Consider the following 27558-nt stretch of genomic DNA (forward strand, 5'->3'; position numbering starts at 1 on the left):
TCCATCTGGTCCCTCTTCCTTCAGCAGCCCTGCACCTGTTCACACCTCCTCTCCTGTTGGACCGCATTGAACATTTCCTCCGCTGCCAGGGCTATTCTGGCACCCGCAACCTCTCTGTCATTCAATCCATCTGTCAGAAGTGAACTTTGTTTACCGCCAGCTTCTGCTTTTCTTCTTCAAGGAGCAGCAAAGCCCCCTCAAGGTCACGGGCAGAGCGAAATGCAGTCGCCACCAATTTAACAAATACTCCCCTGATTCAGGACAGCTACACACACCCCCATACTCACAACCCACGGGGGGAGAGTGCACATTCTTTTGCAGAAACATATTTCACTCCTCTGCAAATGTAAAACTATTTTTCTTCTCACGGTTGTAAAGTTAAACAAATGTTAAAAGCTTAACCCAATGAGTCCCAACATAACGCTGGCACGTTTTGGACTTCCAGACCCTTTAAAACATTGTGTTTGAGCTACAGACTGATGGGTTGTACCATTGAATTATTCTATTTCTTCTGCATCTGTAGATACCATTAGTCAGTGATTAACGGGGCTGAGATAGAGCGGTGTTTGTGAGGCGAATCCCGAAAGGGCCCGGGGCGCTATGACACTCAAAAGCTACACAAGAGCCATTCGAAGGTAAGGGGTTCTTCTACATAGAAGATCATAGGAAATCCCAGGACATAGTGTTTATAATACAGTAAGCTCACATACAGTTTCTTGACTTCTTCCACATTTTGTTGCGTTATAGCCTGAATTAAAAATGGATTAAATTGAACAAAAAATGCCACTGGCCTACACACAATACCCCATAATGTCAAAGTGGAATTACAGTTGAAGTCGGAAGTTTACATACACTTAGGTAGGAGTCATTAATTAAAACTAGTTTTTCAACCACTCAACAAATGTCTTGTTAACAAACTATAGTTTTGGCAAGTCGGTTAGGACATCTACTTTGTGCATGACACAAGTCATTTTTCCAACAATTGTTTACAGACAGATTATTTCACTTATAATTCACTGTATCACAATTCCAGTGGGTCAGAAGTTTACATACACTAAGTTGACTGTGCCTTTAAACAGCTTGGAAAATTCCAGAAAATTATGTCATGGCTTTAGAAGCTTCTGTTAGGCTAATTGACATCATTTGAGTCAATTGGAGGTGTACCTGTGTATGTATTGCAAGGCCTTCCTTCAAACTCAGTGCCTCTTTGCTTGAAATCATGGGAAAATCTAAAGAAATCAGCAAAGACCTCAGAAAAAAAACGTTAGACCTCCACACAAGTCTGGTTCATCATTGTGGCACCTGAAGGTGCCACGTTCATCTGTACAAACAATAGTACGCAAGTATAAACACCATGGGACCACGCAGCCGTCATACCGCTCAGGAAGGAGACGCGTTCTGTCTCCTAGAGATTAACGTACTTTGGTGCGAAAAATGCAAATCAATCCCAGAACAACCTTGTGAAGATGCTGGAGGAAACATGTACAAAAGTATCTATATCCACAGTAAAACGAGTCCTATATTGACATAACCTGAACGGTCGCTCAGCAAGGAAGAAGCCACTGCTCCAAAACCGCTATGAAAAAAGCCAGACTACGATTTGCTACTGCACATGGGGACAAAGATTGGACTTTTAGGAGAATTTACCTCTGTTCTGATGAAACAAAAATATAACTGTTTAGCCATAATGACCATCGTTATGTTTGGAAGAAAAAGGGGGAGGCTTGCAAGCCGAAGAACACCATCCCAACCGTGAAGCACGGGGGTGGCAGCATCATGTTGTGGGGGTGCTTTGCTGCAGGAGGAACTGATGCACTTCACAAAATAGATGGCTTCATGAGGAAGGAAAATTATGTGGACATTTTGAAGCAACATCTCAAGACATCAGTCTGGAAGTTAAAGCTTGGTCGCAAATGGGTCTTCCAAATGGACAATGACACCAAGCATACTTCTAAAGTTGTGGCAAAATGGCTTAAGGACAACAAAGTCAAGGTATTGGAGTGGCTTTCACAAAGCGCGGATCTCAATTCTATGGAAAACTCCACAATACTAACCTTATTGACAGAATGAAAAGGAAAAATATTCCAAAACATGCATCAAGACACTAAAGTAATATTGCAAAATGTGACAAACACTTTGTATTCAGGACAAAAAATTATGTTTGGGGCAAATCCAATACAACACATTACTGAATACCACTCTCCATATTTTCAAGCAGTGGAGGCTGCATCAAGTTATAGGTATGCTTGTAATCGTTAAGGACTAGGGAGTTTTTCAGGATAAAAAAAATAGGCAAAGTCCTAGAGAAATCTGGTTCAGTCTGCTTTCCACCAGACACTGGGAGATGAATTCACCTTTCAGCAGGACAATAACCTAAAAATCTACAAGGGAGTTGCTTACCAAGACGGTGAATCAAATCAAATAAAATGTATTTGTCACATACACATGGTTAGCAGATGTTAATGCGAATGTTCCTGAGTGGCCGATTTACAGTTTTGACTTAAATTTGCTTGAAAATCTATGGCCTGAAAATGGTTGTCTAGCAATGACCAACAACCAACTTGACAGACCATGAAGAATTATGAAAAGAATAATGTGCAAATGTTGCACAATCCAGGTGTGGAAAGCTCTGAGACTTACCCAGAAAGACTCACAGCTATAAATCGCTGCCAAAGGTGATTCTAACATGTATTGAATTTGGGGGTTGAATACTTATCTAATCAAGACACAATATATTAGTGTTTAATCGTTCAGAAATGTTTTACAAAATGTTAACATTTTTCTTCCATGTATTTTGTGTAGATCGTTGACAAAAAAATAAAATTAAAAACATTTTAATCCCACTTTGTAACAACAAAATGTGGAAAAAGTCACCATCTCCAAACAGTTGTCACTGACTTTAAAAAATAAAGGTTTTTGCTGTGTCAACATTTGTCAATAAAACGAATGAATGCAACTGTTTAAGTAAAATTGTTGTGTTCTACTTGTAGCCCTGGTTGTCCTGGAAAGAACATGGTAAAACACTTCATTTTGAGGCTAAATATAAAGGGATGGATATGCAGATACAGTGCCTTGCAAAAGTATTCATTCCCCTTGGTGTTTTTCCTATTTTGTTGCATTACAACCTGTAATTTAAATGGATTTTTATTTTGATTTCATGATGGACATGCACAAAATAGTCCAAATTGGTGAAGTGAAAAATAACTTGTTTAAATGTTTTCTTTTTTTAAACAGAAAAGTGGTGCGTGCATATGTATTCACCCCCTTTGCTATGAACACACACACACTGCTCAAAAAAATCAAGGGAACACTAAAATAACACATCCTAGATCTGAATGAATGAAATAGTAAATACTTTTTTCTTTACATAGTTGAATGTGCTGACAACAAAATCACACAAAAATTATCAATGGAAATCAAATTTATCAACCCATGGAGGTCTGGATTTGGAGTCACATTCAAAATTAAAGTGGAAAACCACACTACAGGCTGATCCAACTTTGATGTAATGTCCTTAAAACAAGTCAAAATGAGGCTCAGTAGTGTGTGTGGCCTCCACGTGCCTGTATAACCTCCCTACAACGCCTGGGCATACTCCTGATGAGGTGGCGGATGGTCTCCTGAGGGATCTCCTCCCAGACCTGGACTAAAGCATCCGCCAACTCCTGGACAGTCTGTGGTGCAACGTGGCGTTGGAGGATGGAGCGAGACATGATGTTCCCAGATGTGCTCAATTAGATTCAGGTCTGCGAAACGGGCGGGCCAGTCATAGCATCAATGCCTTCCTCTTGCAGGAACTGCTGACACACTCCAGCCACATGAGGTCTAGCATTGTCTTGCATTAGGAGGAACCCAGGGCCAACCGCACCAGCATATGGTCTCACAAGGGGTCTGAGGATCTCATCTCGGTACCTAATGGCAGTCAGGCTACCTCTGGCGAGCACATGGAGGGCTGTGCGGCCCCCCAAAGAAATGCCACCCCACACCATGACTGACCCACCGCAAAACCGGTCATGCTGGAGGATATTGCAGGCAGCAGAACGTTCTCCACAGCGTCTCCAGACTGTTACGTCTGTCACATGTGCTCAGTGTGAACCTGCTTTCATCTGTGAAGAGCACAGTGCGCCAGTGGCGAATTTGCCAATCTTGGTGTTCTCTGGCAAATGAAAACGTCCTGCACGGTGTTGGGCTGTAAGCACAACCCCCACCTGTGGACGTCGGGCCCTCATACCACCCTCATGGACTCTGTTTCTGACCGTTTGAGCAGACACATGCACATTTGTGGCCTGCTGGAGGTCATTTTGCAGGGCTCTGGCAGTGCTCCTCCTGCTCCTCCTTGCACAAAGGCGGAGGTGGCGGTCCTGCTGCTGGGTTGTTGCCATCCTACGGCCTCCTCCACGTCTCCTGATGTACTGGCCTGTCTCCTGGTAACGTAGGTTCACCTTCCAGCAGGACAATGACCCTAAAGCATCCTGCTAAAGCAACACCCGAGTGGTTTAAGGGGAAACATATCCATGTCTTGGAATGGCCAAGTCAAAGCCCAGACCTCAATCCAATTGAGAATATGTTGTATGACTTAAAGATTGTTGTACACCAGCAGAACCCATCCAACTTGAAGGAGCTGGAGCAGTTTTGCCTTGAAGAATGGGCAAAAATCCCAGTGGCTAGATGTGCCAAGCTTATAGAGACATACCCCCAGAGACTTGCAGCTGTAATTGCTGCAAAAGGTGGCTCTACAAAGTATTGACTTTGGGGGGGGGTGAATAGTTTTGCACGCTCAAGTGTTCTGTTTTTTGTGTGTCTTATTTCTTGTTTGTTTCACAATAAAAATATTTTGCATCTTCAAAGTGGTAGGCATGTTGTGCAAATAAAATGATACAAATCGCCCCAAAATCCATTTTAATTCCAGGTTGTAAGGCAACAAAATAGGAAAAATGCCAAAGGGGGTGAATACTTTCACAAGCCACTGTAAGTGAAAGTCAAATTAAAAGCCACTTTTTTTATTTTAATTTTTTTTTTTTGCTGCGGTCTCAGTACCGATGGGGTTAAAGGACACCGATGATCACTTTCTTGTAAGCGGAGAGAATTTCTGTATGGATGTCTGTGGTCTCATTTAAACAAAAAGGTGATAGTGTTGACGACCTGCATAAATAAGCCTGTTAATTTTACATTTTGATATTAATTGCAACTCATCTAATGAAAATGCATTTGCCCTTTTATCATGTTATTTATTTTAGTTGGGTTCGGAAATAATAGGAATCCACTATGGGTTATGTAAAACTAACAATTTTACTCCATCTATACAAACATCCCATTTCATTCATTGAAATGGCACGATAAGATAAACAATTAGCACAATAGCCACATCGAGTAAGCTACTGAGTGAAAGATTGTGGGAGCGAGACCAAAGACAGAAATAATATAGAGTTTATCCCTCTGCGAAACGAGCTTGTAACACCTGTATTGTGACTTACACCCACATCATGACGCACTGCACCCCCACCCCCCCGCCCCATTCCAAACTGGAGGGCCTCTGTCAGAGCTCAACCTGTGCCCCCTACCTGTGCCACGTACCTGTTCCCCCTACGCTAACATAGAGGGATGTTGCCATGCGTCACACAAATCAACACCATTCTGTAACATAAAACACAGCTGCAGCTCTAATGGTCAGGAATCAAAAACCTTCTACAGAAGCAGTGGCCATTGAATGGAGGAAAACAAAGAGTGTGTTTAAACGCGACAGGAGATGGGAGCTGGAGGGTCGCGGGGGCTGTGCCCAACTCATCCCTCTCAGTACCACCTCTTTGTGTGGGCTCCTCTCTTTGTGATCAACTCCTGATGCCATCTGCTCTGTGTGGTACCGGCGCTGGGCTGACGGAGGGGAGCCCAGGCAAGGCCAGGACAGAAAGGAAGAGATTGAAAGAGAGAGAGAAAGGTTGTTCCTCTGGATAAAAGCACTGGCCACTGGGCCGCAGGGCTGGGAGAGCCACTGATGCTGCCTGCCACACAGACAGACAGGGCTATGTGAAGTCACAAAGATGATACCTCTCGGATTGTCTTTCAAATACACTCACTCCCCATTTCATCTTTCAACTCATTCTGTTTCGTGCACATATATACACACACACAAACCAAAAACAGCTGGTGCACTTATGCATTCCAGCATACTTGAGGCCAATGTGTGACATATAGTATCCCTCTGCAACTAGATCCTAGACTTCCTGATGGGCCGCCTGGGGTGAGAATAGGCAACAACACATCCGACAAGCTGACTCTCAACACGGGGGCCCCTCAGGGATGTGTACTTAGTCCCTTCCGTTACTCTCTGTTCACCCATGACTAGGTTGCCGCGCAGGCCATTAAGTTTGCAGACGACACAACGTCGTAGTAGTGAGCAGGTCAAGAGCTTAAAATTCCCTGTGTCCACATCACTAAGGACCTATCATGGTCCAAACACACCAACAAGGTAGTGAGGAGGGCACTGAAAAGATTTGGCATGGGCCGTCAGATCGTAAAGCCCAGCTCTGGCTTAAAGTGGTCCTATGGACAGATAGTCCAGTCCAATCTCCACTGTGGAGCTTTGCAGCTCCTTCAGGGTTATCTTTGGTCTCTTTGTTGCCTCTCTGATTAATGCCCTCTTGCCTGGTCCGTGAGTTTTGGTGGGCGGCACTCTCATGGCAGGTTTGTTTGCCCAAATTTTTTTGTACTGACTCTCTTCCCCTGGCTCTATGCACACTGACTGGACTTTACCCACACATACTACACTGACACTCCAGCACACACACACACACGCTGCTGCTCCTCTGTTTATTATCTATCCTGATTGCTTAGTCACTTTTACCCCTACCTACATGTACATATTACCTTAACTACCTTGTACCCCTGCACATTGACTCGGTACCGGTACTCCTTGTATATAGCCTCGTTATTCTATTGTGTTACTATTTCATATTTTTATTTTGCAAATTTTTCTTTAACTCTGCATTGTTAGGAAAGGGTTCGTAAGTAAGCATTTCACTGTACAATCTACTCTTGTTGTATTCAGCGCATGTGACAAGGAAAATGTTGAGGAAAATGGATCTAAAATGGCAAAACTTGCATCACATAACTTGCTCTTTATCAAACCTTTAGGATCTGATGCATAATATTGCATATTTATAACATATACTGAGGAATTTCAACTGTGGGGTTAGAGTGTAACCGTTAGTGTACATCTAACAACAAAATCATGTAGATAATTGAGCTAAATAAGTGTATTCTAGCTGTATTTAAAGAGTGTGTAGCGAATAGCTGTACCAGATTCTGTCTACCTGCTCCACATGATAGAAGAGAGATATTAACCAGGGAGTAAATGGAAGGAAGAGTTTCTAGCGAATAGCTGTACCTGATTCTGTCTACCTGCTCCACACGGTAGAAGAGAGATATTAACCAGGGAGTAAATGGAAGGAAGAGTGTGTAGCGAATAGCTGTACCTGATTCTGTCTACCTGCTCCACACGGTAGAAGAGAGATATTAACCAGGGAGTAAATGGAAGGAAGAGTGTGTAGCGAATAGCTGTACCTGATTCTGTCTACCTGCTCCACATGATAGAAGAGAGATATTAACCAGGGAGTAAATGGAAGGAAGAGTGTGTAGCGAATAGCTGTACCTGATTCTGTCTACCTGCTCCACATGATAGAAGAGAGATATTAACCAGGGAGTAAATGGAAGGAAGAGTGTGCCTGTGTCTTGGTGAGAGGAGGGAAGCAGGGATGGTAACCCATCTTCCAGAAACAGTAAGTAGGGCACTCTCTCTGGACAGAGTTGGCCCGAGCGGGAACAGTTGCACCCGACAGATTTGCCTCCATTTTGCCTGAGGACTCTCAGCGTTCTATTATGTGCCACCCGGCAACATGAAGAGATGGAGGAATGGGGAATAAGGAGATGGTGGGATAGAAACACAGGAAAGGGACTGTTGCCCTATCTGCTGAGGAAGAGTGGTACTGTTCATTGATACTTTGTCACTAGAAGATGCATGTGTTTGGTCAAAAGAAAGTCTGGTCCTGAATGGAATGCTTCCTAAAAATGCATTTTAAACATTTAAAGAATTAAAGTAAGTATGGTTATGTCAGCACCAATTTCAAGACGTGTGTGTTAATTACAATGTATATGTTTTATAGATACACTCTGAAATGTAAGATAAGGCTGTGATTGGAATTTCCTTGCTCGATTCTGAAAGAATAGCCAATGATTTTGTGATGCGAAAAAAAAAAACTGAAAAAAAAGCATCGTCACCAAACCCCATAAAATACCATTATCAATATACTCCATCTGCATTCAGTGACCAAATAAGTCAAATAATACAAGGAAAATGGAAGTATGAATCGTCCATTTCTATGTGTGGTTATACTGTAGCACCTATAAACAGTTGACTTGACATGAGGCACATCCTAAAACCTGACTCAATATCCCAACAAATAGCTGTGATGCCCTCTGTACCTTCCTCGCAAAGGTTATAAAAAGAGAGGGGGGGGGGAGACACGTTCTCTGGAGCAGGTTGGTCTCTGTACCTTGACACGTGAGAGGGCCGGGCTGGCCGAGGCACGGTGGCAGGGAGAGGGGCACCCAACAGCGAGGCGAGAAGACACGGCAAGGTCTCATCCCAGGCCAATGGGCACACCACTGTCAACATCATGACACTCTGCGGTTCCCCTGCACACTCCCGCCTGGCCGCCAGCCTTCCCAGCTGCCCTATCCGTTACTGTCTGATTAGTTCTGCTAAGCAGCCCCTCCCCTGCCAGCCTTGCCGCCATCTGCTACCGAACAAGATGGCTGCCGCCCAGCTCCCGCTCAGTGCCTGCCCTCCTACCTGGCAGCGCCGGCGCCTGCGCTTACCCCAAAGTGCTAACACAGGTTCTCTCGGCTGGCAGCAGGCTCAGCGGACGAGATTTCATTACTACTACTTTGACAAGAGCGAGGCCTGTGTGCCACTGGCTCTTTTATCCTGCCTCTGATTGTACAACCACCTCCCACTGACTTGGTTTGCAGCAGTTTGATTCTCCACATAAATCTCCCTCTGGCATCTAGCTGCATCTGCTCACTATTTTATTCATTTTCAGATTCCCACCCTTTCAGGGCCTGTTTCCCCCTCTCTGCACTAACAGGAGAGAGAGCGAGAGTGAAAAACAGAAATAGGGAGGGCAGAGAAGCGTGTCGTGTTTAATGGAATTTTCAGATCAAATGATAAACTTTTGATCCCAGGCACAGTGGTGGTCGCAGCTTTGTTTCTGTAGCCCAAATGGTTCCCTGTTGCTGTGTGGGTGAAAGGCCACATGAAGGAGAGGGGGGACTCTCAGACAGTTCATAGTGTATCGAAGGTGTCTGTCATATCAATTGCCACATCCAACTCAATGGAAAAGGTCATTGAAAATATAAGCACCAAACCGAGCCAGCGAATGATTGTCCTTGCAATGCCTGTGGGTTCAAATGTCTGTATGTTATTCTCACTACTGTAGCGTTAATTTGAACAGGACCCAGGTACAGTCAGCCATCTGAAATAGGTGAATACTATCGCTATGTCGGTGGCAGACTGGCAGCAAAGGAACAGAATGGTCAAGGTACACGGAACCACACAGTCACGTAGTTGCCTCATCAATTCATCCACACAAACACTGATCTACCAAGTGAACTGGCCAGATGACCATTCCTTCTTTGGGAGTATTGTGATGTATCTAGAATGTTCTGTCCATCCGTTCACCACAAACAGATGGAAGGCTTGTCTGGGTTTGCTTTGACAGAGGCATCATTAGTATTTGGGAGTTTGATGTGTATGTCTACGCCTGCAGGTTCCTCCTTCGAGCAGGGACATGCTTATCAATCTATCCAAACTTTGGGCCCCACATTGCCAACGACAGTTCTCAAACACCATCATTAAAATGGATGCAGAATTTCATGTGGATGAAATGTGGATGAAAGCCTATTTCCCTTCCAAGCCTCAGTATAGAGCATTGCCACCAAACACAAAGTGGACATTTTGAGGTTTTGAATATCTGGCAAGTGATGGGAATGAAAGAATGCTGTTTAATTTTTAGGCATGTTTTTTTGTTTCGCCCTATTGGGTCCCCTGAGTAGAGCAGAGGAGGGAAGGGGAGAGGGAGGGGAACGACAAAAAGACAGGAGCAAACAAACCAACAAACAATGGGACTAAAGCCCGGGCTCAAAGGCGTCAGAAGGAGCTGAACAGAGTGGGGGAGGATTAGGACATATCCTCGGCTGCCCAACGCACAGCTGGCTGATGATCCAATGCTGGAGCTGACGGGGGGCTCATTTTCAGTGCCATCCGCCACAGGGCCTGGGGGGTGCTCTGTGTGTGTGTGTGTGTGTGGGGAAAGAAGAGAGCTCCCAAAAAACAAACAAAAGGCAAAAAGTGCTTCATGTCCCCCCCATTTCAAGGGGAGCTGTGATCATTCAGCCCGTGAGATGAAGACACACAAAAAGCATGAATCAAAGGCCCGTCTCAGAAGCCTGGTCACACAGATGCCTGCCTTCCAGCCCCCTCTTCCCCTGGAAGTGACACAGAGAGGGCGTCCCCCTCTACAAAGGCCCCGTACCTCCCAAAGTGAACAGCGGGGGCGCCACACTGACTGACACTCACAGAGACCACCCCCGAAAGGGATTTAGATGGATTTGTGTCTGTAGTGTGGTAGAGTTTGCGTTAGAAGAGAAAGAGAGAGCGGCCTGTTAGATTGGCCTGAAGGAGGAGTGTGGCCATGGACAGATGTCTGCTGCATCTGTGCTCCGTTGCTGGCCCTCTCTCGCCAACCTCCCCCTGTAGTTCACATAAACACCCCCTGCCTAACAAAAAGCCCTCCACTGCCAACGGCTGGCTGCACTGGTCACTGGCTCACTTAAAGGGCCAGTTCAATGAAAAGCAACAATGTTGAATGTTGTTCTTCCTCATAAGAAGAGTAGAATGGAGGCTTTGGTTGCCTTCTGTGTTCTGTGTTTAGGCCTCTCCTTGAGCAGACTAGTGAGCCACAGTAAGGCCAGACTGGAGAATACCAACCATCCTTCTTGTTCAGGTCATCTCAGCTTTTACAACAGAAGGAAGGAGCTAACAGGAAACTCTGATAGATGGAGCACAGGTTTACCGTACTTCTCGCTAGATCACAGAAGCTTGCTGTATGACAGAGGAAAGCACCAGAGGTCTCAGTGCACCACCGTACAGTGCTGTCAGAAAGACACACATGGTGGAGCATCACGTCCAACTCCACAGCTGTTTGGATTAGACAAGCCCACTTAAAGACAGATCAGAGCTCCACAGCGTCGGACAGGGGATGAGACCACGGTTCACTCTGTACCACTCTGTCTCTCCTCTGCATGGCAGCGGGGCACATCTGTGCCTGGCTCTGATCTAACACCTCGGCCGGGGGTGAGGAGGTGGCGGGAGGAGGAGGCTGAACTGAGCGGCTGGCAGGCCATCGGAAGGAGAGAGAGGCGCTGATCCTACCCGCCGTGTGCTGGGCGGACGGGCACAGGGCACAGGCAGGTGCCAGCAGGGCCAATCTGCCGCTGACCGCCAGCCGACCCAGTGCCACACGGAGGAGAAACAAAGGAAGCAGAAACTGTCGGCTGCTGCTATCCACTGCTACACGCCATTTTGAGCTAACGAAAAGACTTGTAAATCTTCTAGTCTACTGTAAAGAGGATGGAATGTAGCATACTGTATGTAGGTGGAGCTGGAACGATGAGCAAATGCTCCAAAAATACTTTATGGTGGTCCAAGGCAAGTTGCATTTAAAAAACTAGATGTCACGATGACAGCAGCTGCTAGAATATTCCCCCCAAAATATTTAACACATTTTTGTATTAACTTGTAAATTGGCTTCTAGTTTTTGAAATGCAGAAATAGAAAGAACAAGAACATACTGTAGCTACAGCCTGATTCCTTTTATGAGCTAGTGAAACATCTAGACAGTGTGTGTGCCATTGGCAATGTAAGACAAACATCCGTTGCTATTGAAACAGGTTTATTTTGATCAACATCATCGATAGATTGCTACACATTGTGAATGAAGAGAAAACAGCATATCCCTTTCCATACTGCTATCTCTGTCCCCCGTCTCTGTCCCTACTGCTATTCCTGTCCCTGTCCCTACCTCTGTCCCTACTGCTATCCCTGTCCCCCGTCTGTCCTTACTGCTATCTCTGTCCCCCGTCTCTGTCCATACTGCTATCCCTGTCCCTACCGCTGTCCCTACTGCTATCCCTGTCCCCAGTCTATGTCCATACTGCTATCCCTGTCCCCCGTCTCTGTCCATACTGCTATCCCTGTCCCTACCGCTGTCCCTACTGCTATCCCTGTCCCCAGTCTCTGTCCATACTGCTATCCCTGTCCCTACCGCTGTCCCTACTGCTATCCCTGTCCCCAGTCTCTGTCCATACTGCTATCCCTGTCCCCCGTCGCTGTCCCTACTGCTATCCCTGTCCCTACCGCTGTCCCTACTGCTATCCCTGTCCCTGTCCCTACTGCTATCCCTGTCCCTACCGCTGTCCATACTGCTATCCCTGTCCCTACCGCTGTCCCTACTGCTATCCCTGTCCCTACTGCTATCCCTGTCCCCCGTCTCTGTCCCTACTGCTATCCCTGTCCCCCGTCTCTGTCCCTACTGCTATCCCTGTCCCCCGTCTCTGTCCCTACTGCTTTCCCTGTCCCTACCGCTGTCCATACTGCTATCCCTGTCCCTGTCCCTACTGCTATCCCTGTCCCCCGTCTCTGTCCCTACTGCTATCTCTGTCCCCCATCTCTGTCCCTACTGCTATCCCTGTCCCCCGTCTCTGTCCCTACTGCTATCCCTGTCCCCCGTCTCTGTCCCTACTGCTATCCCTGTCCCCCGTCTCTGTACCTACTGCTATCCCTGTCCCCCGTCTCTGTCCCTACTGCTATCCCTGTCCCTGTCCCTACTGCTATCCCTGTCCCTGTCCCTACTGCTATCCCTGTCCCTGTCCCTACTGCTATCCCTGTCCCTGTCCCTACTGCTATCCCTGTCCCCGTCTCTGTCCCTACTGCTATCCCTGTCCCTACCGCTGTCCCTACTGCTATCCCTGTCCCCCGTCTCTGTCCCTACTGCTATCCCTGTCTCTGTCCCTACTGCTATCCCTGTCCCTACTGCTATCCCTGTCCCTACTGCTATCCCTGTCCCCGTCTCTGTCCCTACTGCTATCCCTGTCCCCCGTCGCTGTCCCTACTGCTATCCCTGTCCCTACTGCTATCCCTGTCCCTGTCCCTACTGCTATCCCTGTCCCTACCGCTGTCCATACTGCTATCCCTGTCCCTACCCCTGTCCCTACTGCTATCCCTGTCCCCCGTCTCTGTCCCTACTGCTATCCCTGTCCCCCGTCTCTGTCCCTACTGCTATCCCTGTCCCCCGTCTCTGTCCCTACTGCTTTCCCTGTCCCTACCGCTGTCCATACTGCTATCCCTGTCCCTGTCCCTACTGCTATCCCTGTCCCCCGTCTCTGTCCCTACTGCTATCTCTGTCCCCCGTCTCTGTCCCTACTGCTATCCCTGTCCCCCGTCTCTGTCCCTACTGCTATCCCTGTCCCCCGTCTCTGTCCCTACTGCTATCTCTGTCCCCCGTCTCTGTCCCTACTGCTATCCCTGTCCCCCGTCTCTGTCCCTACTGCTATCCCTGTCCCTGTCCCTACTGCTATCCCTGTCCCTGTCCCTACTGCTATCCCTGTCCCTGTCCCTACTGCTATCCCTGTCCCCGTCTCTGTCCCTACTGCTATCCCTGTCCCCCGTCTCTGTCCCTACTGCTATCCCTGTCCCCCGTCTCTGTCCCTACTGATATATCTGTCCCTACTGCTATCCCTGTCCCTACTGCTATCCCTGTCCCTACTGCTATCCCTGTCCCCCGTCTGTCCTTACATCTGTCCATAATGCTATCCCTGTCCCTGTCCCTACTGCTATCCCTGTCCCTGTCCCTACTGCTATCCCTGTCCCCCGTCTCTGTCCCTACTGCTATCTCTGTCCCCCGTCTCTGTCCCTACTGCTATCCCTGTCCCCCGTCTCTGTCCCTACTGCTATCCCTGTCCCCCGTCTCTGTCCCTACTGCTATCTCTGTCCCCCGTCTCTGTCCCTACTGCTATCCCTGTCCCCCGTCTCTGTCCCTACTGCTATCCCTGTCCCTGTCCCTACTGCTATCCCTGTCCCTACTGCTATCCCTGTCCCTGTCCCTACTGCTATCCCTGTCCCCGTCTCTGTCCCTACTGCTATCCCTGTCCCCCGTCTCTGTCCCTACTGCTATCCCTGTCCCCCGTCTCTGTCCCTACTGATATATCTGTCCCTACTGCTATCCCTGTCCCTACTGCTATCCCTGTCCCTACTGCTATCCCTGTCCCCCGTCTGTCCTTACATCTGTCCATAATGCTATCCCTGTCCCTACTGCTATCCCTGTGCCTACTGCTATCCATGTCCCCCGTCTGTCCCTACCTCTGTCCATAATGCTATCCTTGTCCCCCGTCTCTGTCCCTACCTCTGTCCATAATGCTATCCCTGTCCCTACTGCTATCCATGTCCCCCGTCTGTCCCTACCTCTGTCCATAATGCTATCCTTGTCCCCCGTCTCTGTCCCTACCTCTGTCCATAATGCTATCCCTGTCCCTACTGCTATCCCTGTCCCTACTGCTATCCCTGTCCCCCGTCTGTCCTTACCTCTGTCCATAATGCTATCCCTGTCCCTACTGCTATCCATGTCCCCCGTCTGTCCCTACCTCTGTCCATAATGCTATCCTTGTCCCCCGTCTCTGTCCCTACCTCTGTCCATAATGCTATCCCTGTCCCCCGTCTGTCCCTACCTCTGTCCATAATGCTATTCCTGTCCATACTGCTATCCCTGTCCCTGTTTCTGTCCCTACTGCTATCCCTGTCCCCCGTCTCTGTCCCTACTGCTATCCCTGTCCCCCGTCTCTGTCCCTACTGCTTTCCCTGTCCCTACCGCTGTCCATACTGCTATCCCTGTCCCTGTTGCTATCCCTGTCCCCCGTCTCTGTCCCTACTGCTATCTCTGTCCCCCGTCTCTGTCCCTACTGCTATCCCTGTCCCCCGTCTCTGTCCCTACTGCTATCCCTGTCCCCCGTCTCTGTCCCTACTGCTATCTCTGTCCCCCGTCTCTGTCCCTACTGCTATCCCTGTCCCCCGTCTCTGTCCCTACTGCTATCCCTGTCCCTGTCCCTACTGCTATCCCTGTCCCTGTCCCTACTGCTATCCCTGTCCCCGTCTCTGTCCCTACTGCTATCCCTGTCCCCCGTCTCTGTCCCTACTGATATATCTGTCCCTACTGCTATCCCTGTCCCTACTGCTATCCCTGTCCCCCGTCTGTCCTTACATCTGTCCATAATGCTATCCCTGTCCCTACTGCTATCCCTGTCCCTACTGCTATCCCTGTCCCCCGTCTGTCCCTACCTCTGTCCATAATGCTATCCTTGTCCCCCGTCTCTGTCCCTACCTCTGTCCATAATGCTATCCCTGTCCCTACTGCTATCCCTGTCCCCCGTCTGTCCTTACCTCTGTCCATAATGCTATCCCTGTCCCTACTGCTATCCATGTCCCCCGTCTGTCCCTACCTCTGTCCATAATGCTATCCTTGTCCCCCGTCTCTGTCCCTACCTCTGTCCATAATGCTATCCCTGTCCCCCGTCTGTCCCTACCTCTGTCCATAATGCTATTCCTGTCCATACTGCTATCCCTGTCCCTGTTTCTGTCCATACTGCTATCCCTGTCCCCCGTCTCTGTCCCTACCTCTGTCCATACTGCTATCCCTGTCCCCCGTCTCCGTCCATAATGCTATTCCTGTCCCCCGTCTCCGTCCATAATGCTATCCCTGTCCCCCGTCTCCGTCCCTACCTCTGTCCATACTGCTATCCCTGTCCCTACCTCAGTCCATACGGCTATCCCTGTCCCCTGTCTCGGTCCCTACCCCAAGCCCCTGTCCCCTGGCACATAAGGAGAAACGGAGGTCTGTATGAGAGGAGACAGCAGCCGGTCTGAGTGAGTTTAATATAAGGTACGGTGCTTCCTGACTGTGGAGCTGGCGCAGACTGGTGCCCGGGCTGGGCGCTGAGGGGCTGAGCACTGGCGCAGTGGCGGGCGGCAGCAGAACAGAACAGGGCAGGGTGGCGCGGGCACGGTGGTGTTGTGGCATGTATAATAGGATTAGGGGTTACCTGGTGAGGTGCAGTTGGTGCTCAGCTCGGCCCAGCCGCTCCGTCAGGCTCAGAGCCTCCGCCTGCAGTCGGCCCGCGTCCCTCTGGGCCTGGTCCAAACGCTGCCGGCAGACGCTCAGCTCCACACCCAGCTTCTCCACTTCCTGCCCCCAGCGAGAGAGAGACAGAGGGAGTTATATGCAATACATCACCCACGCCCTTTTTCGCTATAATATTTGCCTGTAAATAATAGAGGCAACACCATGCAACCTCAAATATGCTACGTTCTCCAACCTGAAAAAAGGAATAGTATTCCCATGTTTTCAACATGACAAATATGGATGAATAATAAATCAATCTCATAAAAGAACAGACATACTGAGACTCAGAGTTGCTTGAGAGGGGCTGCCCATCTTTTACACAAATACCTGAGAAAAGTACATTTTCTAAAACGTTCCTGCATAAAAAGTGACACCAGCACAGTCAATAAAAAGATTGTGGCTTTTTTCACTATCCCTGCCATGCCCGGCCTCCTCACCTGTTCAGTCATCTGGAGCTGCCGTGTTGTCTTGGAGCTGTAGTCTCGGAGCTCCCTCTCTGCCTCCTCTCTCTTCAGCTGAGCCTGGCTGAGGCGGTAACGCAGCTCCCCACACACCTGGACACACAGGAGACAGGAAATAATAAGGGGTCACAGTAGAAATTGACATTGTGTCTGCTTCTAGTTGTGTTCTACTACAGCCCTTCCATTAGAATCAGAATAACCTTACCAAATACATTTGCATGTACAGGAATTTGACATATAGTACTAAATGTTGTTGGTCAGTAATAATAAACAGAATTAAGATGAAGTTGACCTAAATAAAGCTCAATGCACAGTCTTCATTCAGAATCAGTAGCTAATGATTGGTTGTAATGACATACCCCTAAATGCACTCAACTGCAAGCCATGACACCCGCCATCTCAGTTTGTTCAGAAATTGTTTCGGTAGTTAGAAACAGATATTAGCATTCCTGTAACAATATTTTGTTGAAATGTAATTTGATCTCTGAAAAATTAAGCTAATTGATTGCACCCAAATTGGCCATTATAATTTATAATATTCATATAATATTATCCATTTTGGACCAAACTTTTTTATAACAATCAGTAAGAGGTGATGAATCCAAAGAAACTGTCAAAAGCCACCTACAGACCCCCCACATCAACCAGTGTACAGTATCAGTTCTCTAGTTCACCCAAAAGCCACCTACAGACCACCCACACCAACCAGTGTACAGTATCAGTTCTCTAGTTCACCCAAAAGCCACCTACAGACCCCCCACACCAACCAGTGTACAGTATCAGTTCTCTAGTTCACCCAAAAGCCACCTACAGACCCCCCACACCAACCAGTGTACAGTATCAGTTCTCTAGTTCACCCAAAAGCCACCTACAGACCACCCACACCAACCAGTGTACAGTATCAGTTCTCTAGTTCACCCAAAAGCCACCTACAGACCCCCCACACCAACCAGTGTACAGTATCAGTTCTCTAGTTCACCCAAAAGCCACCTACAGACCCCCCACACCAACCAGTGTACAGTATCAGTTCTCTAGTTCACCCAAAAGCCACCTACAGACCCCCCACACCAACCAGTGTACAGTATCAGTTCTCTAGTTCCTTACCCTGTAAGCAGCCTATTGACAAGATGACTGCAGCCCATGGTTTGGCTTTATAGGCCACTGTTTCATCAATGTATACAAATGACATTTTACTTTATCTGAAACAGAACAGTCTCTGTCATTTATTTGACTAATGTTTGACACATGGTGCTGTATCAGGATTCAAAGTGAATTGGGAGAAAACTGAAATAATTCCCATTTGTAATCATGACAAATCAAGCTTATAAAGTAGATTTCAGTGGAAATGGACAAAGACATGAAATACCTGGGTCTATTAATACCATGCAATCTGGAGGCATATAAAATAAATGACTCTCCTTTCATAGATAGGGTTGAATTTGATGTTCAGAGACAGAAATAGGGAGAGTTCTCAATCTTAGTTAGGGTCAACATAATCAAATATATTACAGAGGTTGATGTATTTATTCCAGGCCATTTTCAATTCCATCCAACTGTTTAAATAAAATAAATGGTCTGCTCTTCCAACTTTATTTGGAATGGAAAGCCCTTAAGAGTCAACTGGACTGTTCTCTACTTAAACCATAAAGCTAGAGTACCTCATATGAAGATGTATTATTGGGCTGCACAACTGTGCTCACTTAAACAATGGACAGCAAACTATCCTTGTGCATGGAGGTGTATTGAAGCCTAAAATATAATACCTTATGATCTAAAATATATATGCACTACTTCAGGTCCAAGGCATGGAAGCATGATTCTCAATCCCATTCGTGTTTGGGAAAATGTACATAAATTCACGAGGTAGAAATGGGGCTGTTGCGGTGACGTATTCCCGCCACACCGGCGGTCACGAGTCATGAAGGCAGTCAAATTCCACATGACTGTTTAGTCAGTGTAATTAGGCTTCTGCTGCTGGTCATTAGTAGCCTACCAAACGTGCACTCTATAGTCCCTCTAATTAGTCTGACATCAATGCAAATGTATTTGAAAATCTAATCAAACACTTCATGAGAGCTCATGTTGCTCAACATTTCTATAGACTATGCAATTGCGGGAGAAAACAGAGTGATGGCTGCTAATAAAAAGCTTTCTATGAGCTAGGCATACTATATTTATTTCTCAACTTTCCTAATATTAAGCACATTGCTTCTCTTTACAACAGGAGTAAAGCCTACCTGGTTGTCATGACAATAAACCACGGGGAAAAGCATCCTCCATTCACTATTTAAGTGCATAGATGACATGTATTTTTCCCGCTTCCCCATTTTGATACAGGTGCATGATAATGGTCCATTCTAAATTAAAACAAATGTCACACATATATTATTTAGTATACGTAAAGGCAAGATTAAATCAAGAATAGTCTGACGGGTGACAACATTAGCCTATCACTTGTGAATTATGTACTATCACTTGTGAATTATGTCCAGCGTAAGAAACAGTGCCTTTAAAAAAATATTTTTTAAACTTTTTCTAAATCATAGTCAAACACCTCATGTAGCCTAGCCCATAGGCCTATATGTTTTAATAAGGTTTGTATCACAACTAAAGTGTCCAGATAATTTCTTAAAATTAAGCACATTATTCCACTTTACAATGTGTATAGAGCCTAACTGGCATGTGAGAGCCTAAGAGGCAAGTTTGGGGAAGGTAATTTTCACCATAAAAATGCACCACTATAATAAAAGCATTACATGCATAATCACATTTGCGTTATCTTTTGACAAGTGTTTATCCGCTACATACTGCCGTGTGCTCACTGCTGCACTTATAATGTGAAGAAATAGACTAATAGTTTAACAACATAAACCTTCTGATCTGTTGCATCAGCCACATTGCATAAAAAGTGTTTTTGTTGCTAGTGGTTGTATTCATTTGGGATCTATCTTATCCCCCCAAATGTCCCAGAATGGAATATTTATTTCTCGCACAGAATAGGTAGACTTTTTTTACTATGGGGGATAGTAGATGGACATAGGCTAGTGCTTTTGCTGTTCGTTAGGCCTACTCATCTTGTTAGCTTACAAAAAGTAAAAATGTGGACAGTTTTTCCCAATATGCAACTCGGAATTGGATAAGGAAGGACGCAGTTGCATCCCCAAAGTGTCTGTCTTCAATTGATGCCTGTGAGAAAGACACAATAAAACATGATGGAGAACCAGCACACTCAGGGAGAAGGGCACACCGCAGCACACTCAGGGAGAAGGGCACACCGCAGCACACTCAGGGAGAAGGGCACACCGCAGCACTCAAGGCTGCAAAAGGCATTTTTAGGGTGCATTACGGCCAAAAAGGGGATGCCGCCCTGAAATTTGAGGCATTATCAAGTGCTTTTTCAAATTGTCAATGAGAGACTGTTGGTGTGTGTACAGCCTGCGCAAAAAAACTAAGCAGAGATCATGCCTTTCAAGACATTTTTCAAATCATCATTAGTCTCATGTATTAAAAATCAAAACATATAGCCCAACGATTGTAGAACTACTAAAGTTACATTAAAACCTCTAAATTAAGCATTTAGGAGTACCTATTTCTTTGTTAAATCGCTTAACACAGAAAAGCAGCATGTGCGCACTCCCTCAAATCGTTTGGAGAAAATATTCATATTTCATTCAGCTTTGTTCAATTGTATCCTTCATTCTATAAAATAATGCCACGGAATTATAAGCAAATTTTGTCTGCCAAATTAACTAGTGTCGCCCACAGCCATTTGGCATTGCCGCATAAGGACAACTCAAGAGTTTGCGATTCTGTTCTTCTGAAATAGACTACATTTTCTTCATATCAGCTTTAGACCTGTCTAAAATAAATAATGGATTTATTGTGATGGTGTAGGCTACATTACATGGATGTATTAGACTTTTTAAAATGGGTTTGTAGGCTGTGTGTGGAAGCCAGGAGATGCTAAATGTTTTTAGGTTAATTAAACGGTCAATTACCGTGAGGCCGAAAGTTATTTGTTTGACAATAACGACTGACCATTTTCAAGACCGCCACAGCCCTATGTGGAAAGAACCTATATCACCAGACACCCCTGTTTGGAATAACCCCACCTTACCTCCAGCGCTTCATGACAACACCTTTAAGTCCTGACTCCAAAGTGGCATTGTTTTAAACATGTGTACTATGATGATCTCTACTGTCATTGAATCAATTACAAGAAAGATTTGGATTATCCAAGGCCCATTTCTTTCATTTCCTAAAACTCAGAAACCTTATTCAATCGCATCAACAGAATAAGCATAGAAAAAATACTGAAAGAAGTTTCTATGCCAAAGAAGTTGATTGCCAAGTTAAATAAAAGGTTGATTGAAACACTACCTGATGGTTCAGAACTTATAAAGAAAAAAGATCCAAAGGAAGAAATTGAGGAGAATCACTGGTCACAGATATGTGAAAATGTTCAAACCTGCTCTTAAAACCTAAGAGATAAACTACTGCAATTTAAGCTCATTCATAAGACTTACTACACTCCTGCCAAAATGCATGTACTGCACCCAGAAATGTCACATCTCTGTTGGAGAAGCAACAAGCACAAAGGAACCATATTACATATGCTGTGGCCCTGTGACAAACTGACACCATTTTGGGATAATGTATGCGCTATCATTTCATTGAGTCCAGGAATGTATATCCTTCCATCTCCATGATTATGTCTGTTGGGAAATGTTAATATTGGTGATGAGAGATATTTTGCAATATAGGTTTAAATTGCTGCAAAAACATATATAGCCATCAAATGGAAAGTCTCATATTTACCCTCAACAACAACTATCTATCTAGATACATACATCCTGTTACATTTGGTATATTATAAAGTTAAACAGAAACTAGAAATATTTGACAGAATTTTGAAAAACATACTGTATGTTGATCACCTTCAAATATGTTTTGTATAGTGGCCATTTTGTTTTTGTGAAGTCCTGTAGAAAAACATTTTTTTTTAAACAAATTTTCGAAAAATATATTATTATTATTTATGTCCCATATTACCAGATTCTGTTCCTGCTATTAGGTGATACAAAAAAAGAATTACAAATTAAAAAATGACACTGGGTTCCTTACCCTGTAAACACTCTATGGACCAGGTATGACATAAACCCATGCTTTGATTTTGTTTACCTGGCCACTGTTTCAAATGATAACTTTTTAGCATTTGTACCACAAATCCAATGCAAGTCAATAATACCTATATTAAAATCTATAAGTACAAAATTAATTTTGATCATTGTAACAAGAAGCATGATAATGCTAACATAGGTACCATTGACTTGCATTGGATTTCTGCCACAAATGCTAAAAATGTTGCACATGAAAAAGTGGCCAACAAAACCAATGCATGGGTTGCTGTCATACCTTGTCAATAGACTGCTTACAGGGTAAGAAAAACAGCGAATTATCCCTTTAACATTGAGTGGAGATAATTTTTTTGTATCACCAAATAGCAGGAACAGCACCATCTAGTGGTCAGAATATTGTAATATCAGGATGTATGATGGGATATAAACCTAACAACTTCAATGACAAATTTATCCGAACAGGGGAAAAAAAACATCCTCAAGTTCACTGGGAACACATGACATAGGAAGAAGAAACAATACTCAGAGACACAGCTCCATAGTTGACAAACAGAAAAACTGAAACTATATACTTGTTGTTGACATGGAGTGTGTGTGTGTGGGGAAGGGGGGGGGGGATGGTGGGTGCTGCTTCTTAGAACTGGAATGGTTAGATCTTGAAGCTTACAAATAAAATGTTGATATAGACAAGGCTTTGGTGCCACCCAGTGGCTTTAAAATGCATTAAAAAGATGTCACTGAAATCCTTCTCCTCTATGGACTGCAGTAGTGTGTACTGTGTCTAACTGCCAGTTTCCACACCTTAGACACTATACCAACAGGCTCAAACCTGGAACCTCTCTAGGTGTTGTACAGTAGTAAGGTGGCTCCAATACCTTGCTGGTGTCCTGCTCCTGTGATGTGAGTTTGCGTAGGGTCTCATCCAGCTGGGTGCTCAGGGAGCCCCTCTCTCTTTCCTCCCTGGCCAGTTGACCCTCCAGCTCTGCTACCCTCTGGGATAGGCTGGCCACCTGGGAGTGGAGACAAAGAAATTGATCAAACTGAAATCCTACTGTGTGGAAGAACGCTCCATACGTTTTGCATGGGTGTAATGTGTAGTTATTCCACTAGATGGTGGCAAGTATGAGAAATATGGCCTTTGTGATCTGTGGTCAATATTCAAATGATTTTGTTTTTTGGCCCTTCCCTTCGTCGGAGGACAAAAGTAAGGGTTTTAAATGTATACAGTGCCTTCAGAAAGTATTCAGACCCCTTGACAGTAGTTACATAGAAAATATAGTTTTTTAATGCTTAAATACTGCATCTTCAATATATTTTATGCTTGCTGCTATTGTATTACCTTAATAAAACATGTAATTAGTGACTAGGATAAATAGAGAAAGTTGAACATATCTCAATTTGAGCTTTAATGAAAGTTTCAAAGGCAGAAGGACAGACCGTTTGGGCCAGTGTCTGCTTCTCCTTGAGGGCCTCATTGCGTACCACCTCTCTGGCCTCGGAGATTTTCTCCTGCTCTGCAGCCATCTCAGTCTCCAGCCTCTCTCTCTGTCTGGCCAGCTCCCTGGCAAATGCCTCGCACTGCACCACCGCCTGTAGGAAGAACAAAACTAGTACACACAGACACGGGCGGGTACACACAAGTGTCAGAGGGAGGAGGATACAGAAAAATATATATTTCAAGTGTCTCAGAAAAAAATATCTTTCTTATGCTTACCACTTCTATATCTTGAAAACATGTACAACATCATATAAACCTTTCAGATTCACTGTTCTAATAAGGTACTGTACTAGTCTCGAAAAGCCGACCCTAGGCAACAGCAGTGACTAGAGTCTGCTAGATATGCCAGATTCTCTTGGTCAGTCTGATAAGAGAAAAAGGGCAGACATGCCAGAACGTTGCGATTCTAATCATACACACAGGGTAAAGGGGATACCTAGTCTTCCACATTTAACCCAACCTCTCAAAATCAGAGAGGTGCTGCCTTAAATCAACATCCTCAGCTCGGGGATTCGATCCAGCACGAAAGTGATTTTAGTGAAGGTAGCTCTTGTGAAATGCAGGAATTAAAAATAACCTCTGATCTCTATCTTGCTAGCTACTATTTTGTATTTTATTCAAGCAGATGAGATAGTGCGTAGCCAGTGACATAGTTACTCTATGCAAAACTGATGTTCTGTTATGTACAGACGTGTTAAGCCGGAACATTGGAACATTGTGGGAGGCAACCCGGATGTCTAGAGAGACTAATCACGTACAAAAGGGTCCAAGCAAAAACATTAAAACCAGTATAGCGATAACGCTGACGTCAACCATTCCTATGGAAAACTCCAGATGGTGCATGAAGCCGGAAGTATTTGAAGTGGCCATAACTAGCAAAGGATCACGTCAATGTAGTCGTTTTCATCTTGACTAAGAGTCAACCTTAATGTCTATGGCGCCTCCTCGTAGCATGCTGGCCTGTGATTGGTCTGTTTCAGCATGTACTCCTGTGTGACGACAAATGTAGTAGTCAGAATGGATCACTATTTCATTAAATATCTTGATTTGTAGCCAACTGATTTGTAGCCACCGTGGGGATCAAACTTGATCATAATAAAACACATTTTAGAATCTAAAACGGCCATCAACTATTCTATTTTGTTATAATTTGTCATTTACATAGGCTTTCTAGGGCACTAGTACGTTGCTATGCAGGTAGCCGACCAGCAGAGCTTGTGACTTCACGCTCCAGACACTGGGGGCCTGGGTCCAAGCCATTAAAGTGTGTAGTTGAGCAGCCTGACCAGTAGATGTCACTGCTGCTCAATAATGTTCCGCAAGTGAGTGGTTGTTTGATTCACCCTGGTCTTCTCCAGGTTGGCCTCCTCAGCCATCTCTACAGCCTGTTTGACCTGCTGGTAGGCTGCCCACTCTCTCTGCTGGGCCTCGCTCTGACTGGCCCTCAAAGAGCACAGCACACTCATCAGCTCATCACGCTCTCTGTGGGACACACACACACACAGATAAACACACATGCTCATTTCAATGTGGGCAAATAAAAGCTATATTCATCAATAATCATTTTGGTGTAAGGATACTAATTTTCAGTCACTTGTAGACATGCCATGCCCAAACAAAGCCAGATTTGTCATTTGTGATTGACATGGAGACTGAATTACTGACAACCTTGCTAAAGGGGATGGAAAATGGATTGCTTTGTGTCATAATATGCCAACTGGATTGATTGAGATGACATCTCAATGTGAACATTCTTCCTTTGACATAGCTCAGAGGCACTGACCAACCAATGAACAAGGGAATAAATAAAGTGTGATCAATGGCAAAGCCTTAGGCATACTGGAAAGGAAAGATGTCCCTTGGTATGGTGTGGGGGGATGAGACCTTGTAGGAACCCAACTACTCTAATCAATACAGGACAAAATATCAGAACAAAAGGAGACAACCGCATGATCACTGACTTGGTGAGTCTCTCAATGGCCTGGATGTGCATGTTGGAGTGCGTCTCTGCCAGCACGGCCTCATTCTGGGCACACTTCAGACAGAGGCCGCCTACGCACTGCTTGGCACTGCCCGCCGCTGCCATTGCTTCCTTATGTCTCAGACGACCTTTGACTTCTTCACACTCCTTCTGACTGCTGGCCAGGTTCTTGCTGAATGGAGGTGATCAAAACAACAGAATATCAGGAAAAACAGGATGCAAAAATAGAGGATAAAAAATTCAACCCTGATTAATCACATATGCAAGATCTCTGTGAATTAATGCTGATCTATAAAGTTACACAGTTCACTTACTTCAGTGACCTTACTTGAGATTCCAGTGTCTCTGTCTGGGCTAGATAGAGGGATTTGAGCTGCTCCTGAGGCCAAGTTGATAATGTGATGTTGGAGAGGAGATTAGCTGTCAACATTACTCTCTAGTCACTTAAAAATGTCAAAGCTAGGGTAATAAAAGAATGCATCTACACGTAGAAATGCTGTCAGCTGCTGTACTCAGTACGGAAGGTTAGGTGACCATAGTCATACAAGCCTACCAGTTCTTTCTTCCACTTGTGTTCCTCTGCTTGTTGAAAGACAATATGAGCTGGTATGAAAGCAGTTCTTTGAGGATTGTCTTCTCTGGGCGGCTCGGAATTCACCTAGGAGAGAATACAATGATGAAAATTGGGTCCTTCTGTCGTGTCTGCACTTATCTCCACAATGGAATTTTAACCCAGAACCATCATTGTGAAAACCCATTACCGTGCCATCTAAGAGAGTGTAGTCTTTCAGGGTGTCTTCCACCAGTTTGGACTTGATCTCTCCATGTAGTTTCTCATTCTCTACCACCACCACCCTTATCCTCTGTTTCATCCCCAGAAGCTCCTCCTGCCAACAACATCAACGAGCAGTCACAAACAACAGATACACAAACATACACACAGTTGTGCTTAGGTCAGTAGATTCTGGTAGAATTTTTGCAGGTTACAAATGTCCAGCAAGATGAACATCTACCAGTGTAATTCATTCCATGTAATGAATATCCATTGGTGAACCAATTGAATAAGAACTTTAATGAGTCATTGGTAACAAGACTCTGTGGGGTCATCATACAGACAAACCTTGCAGAACTTGACCTCAGCCTCCAGATGCTGGATGTACTCTGACTGGTTGTGGAGAATGGGCACCAGGTCTTTAACAGCAGGCATGCTAGAGCTCACATCATCTTGACACCTCTTGATAACATGGATTAAAGAAGGATGGTCTCTGTTAGTCATCAACAAACTTACAATCGGACAACAAAAGCGTTGCATCCAAACAAATTGTGCAAAAAAACAAACTAGTCTGCCACACCACCAGTGTCTGAACTCAATAACTACATAGTCATTTCCAAGAGTTTTTTTGGTGATGAATCAATATATTGCCGTAGGATGGAATTGATGAAGTGGAGTTGATCTGAACTAAGTAGGCTGATAAAGGGAAAGGACATCTAGACATCTGTGTTGTGTTAATTGTCTTAAATCTTAACATAGATCCTTATGCACGGTCTTGAGGATAGTACCTTTGGAGAAGATTTTCTCTTTGAAGGAGAAGTGAGTGAAAGTGTCTCTTTTTGCTGCTTTTGCAGGAGTGATCGCAGCTGATTGACTGAAAAACAAAATAACCCATTAGCATATGTAGCAGTGCAAATTTACAGGTAAAACTGATTGAAAAAAAATCCATGGGGATGATAATGAAGTGTGCATGTTATTTTGGGAAATCAGTGCTGATGCATGAAGATGTGTCTCTATGGCAGGGTTTTCCAACTTTAGCTGCTGATTGTACGCCAGATATGTGATAACTATGTTTCCACTTAGTATCTTATTAGAATCCACATTAGCTGTTGCCAAGGCAGCAGCTACTCTTAGGGTTCAAACAGAAATAAAACATTACATCATACACATCTGTGTTGCTTCATTATTAAATAACAAGTGTACATTGCTAAATGTTTTCATTACAATTGTACATGACTAAGAATAATGTGTGTGTGTGTGTTGCAGGGAATTAAAGGTTAGCTTATACAAAACTCTGACCGGTTCTCGATTTGGAGAAAAAGGCATCATATACAGTGCATTCAGAAAGTATTCAGACCCCTTGACTTTTTCCACATTTTGTTACATTACAGCCTTATTCTAAAATTGATTAAATATATATTT

The 27558-nt window shown here is 45.0% G+C and overlaps 1 protein-coding gene across 1 annotated transcript in view; it reads right to left on the reverse strand.

Annotated features, from left to right (window-relative positions):
• LOC139376842 (SHH signaling and ciliogenesis regulator sdccag8) overlaps positions 1 to 27558 on the reverse strand; it is a 57231-nt gene that overhangs the window by 26679 nt on the left and 2994 nt on the right. Inside the window, exons 3-13 of the mRNA XM_071119793.1 lie at positions 26925 to 27010; positions 26485 to 26598; positions 26126 to 26251; positions 25918 to 26022; positions 25679 to 25743; positions 25345 to 25536; positions 24727 to 24865; positions 23323 to 23475; positions 22761 to 22895; positions 16724 to 16840; positions 16207 to 16349 (exon numbers count right to left, since the gene is read on the reverse strand). Coding sequence (XP_070975894.1) covers positions 16207 to 16349; positions 16724 to 16840; positions 22761 to 22895; positions 23323 to 23475; positions 24727 to 24865; positions 25345 to 25536; positions 25679 to 25743; positions 25918 to 26022; positions 26126 to 26251; positions 26485 to 26598; positions 26925 to 27010 — 1375 coding nt within the window. The remainder of the gene's footprint in view (positions 1 to 16206; positions 16350 to 16723; positions 16841 to 22760; positions 22896 to 23322; positions 23476 to 24726; positions 24866 to 25344; positions 25537 to 25678; positions 25744 to 25917; positions 26023 to 26125; positions 26252 to 26484; positions 26599 to 26924; positions 27011 to 27558) is intronic.

Source organism: Oncorhynchus clarkii, chromosome 20 (assembly GCF_045791955.1).
Source record: "Oncorhynchus clarkii lewisi isolate Uvic-CL-2024 chromosome 20, UVic_Ocla_1.0, whole genome shotgun sequence".
Lineage (NCBI taxonomy): Eukaryota > Metazoa > Chordata > Actinopteri > Salmoniformes > Salmonidae > Oncorhynchus > Oncorhynchus clarkii.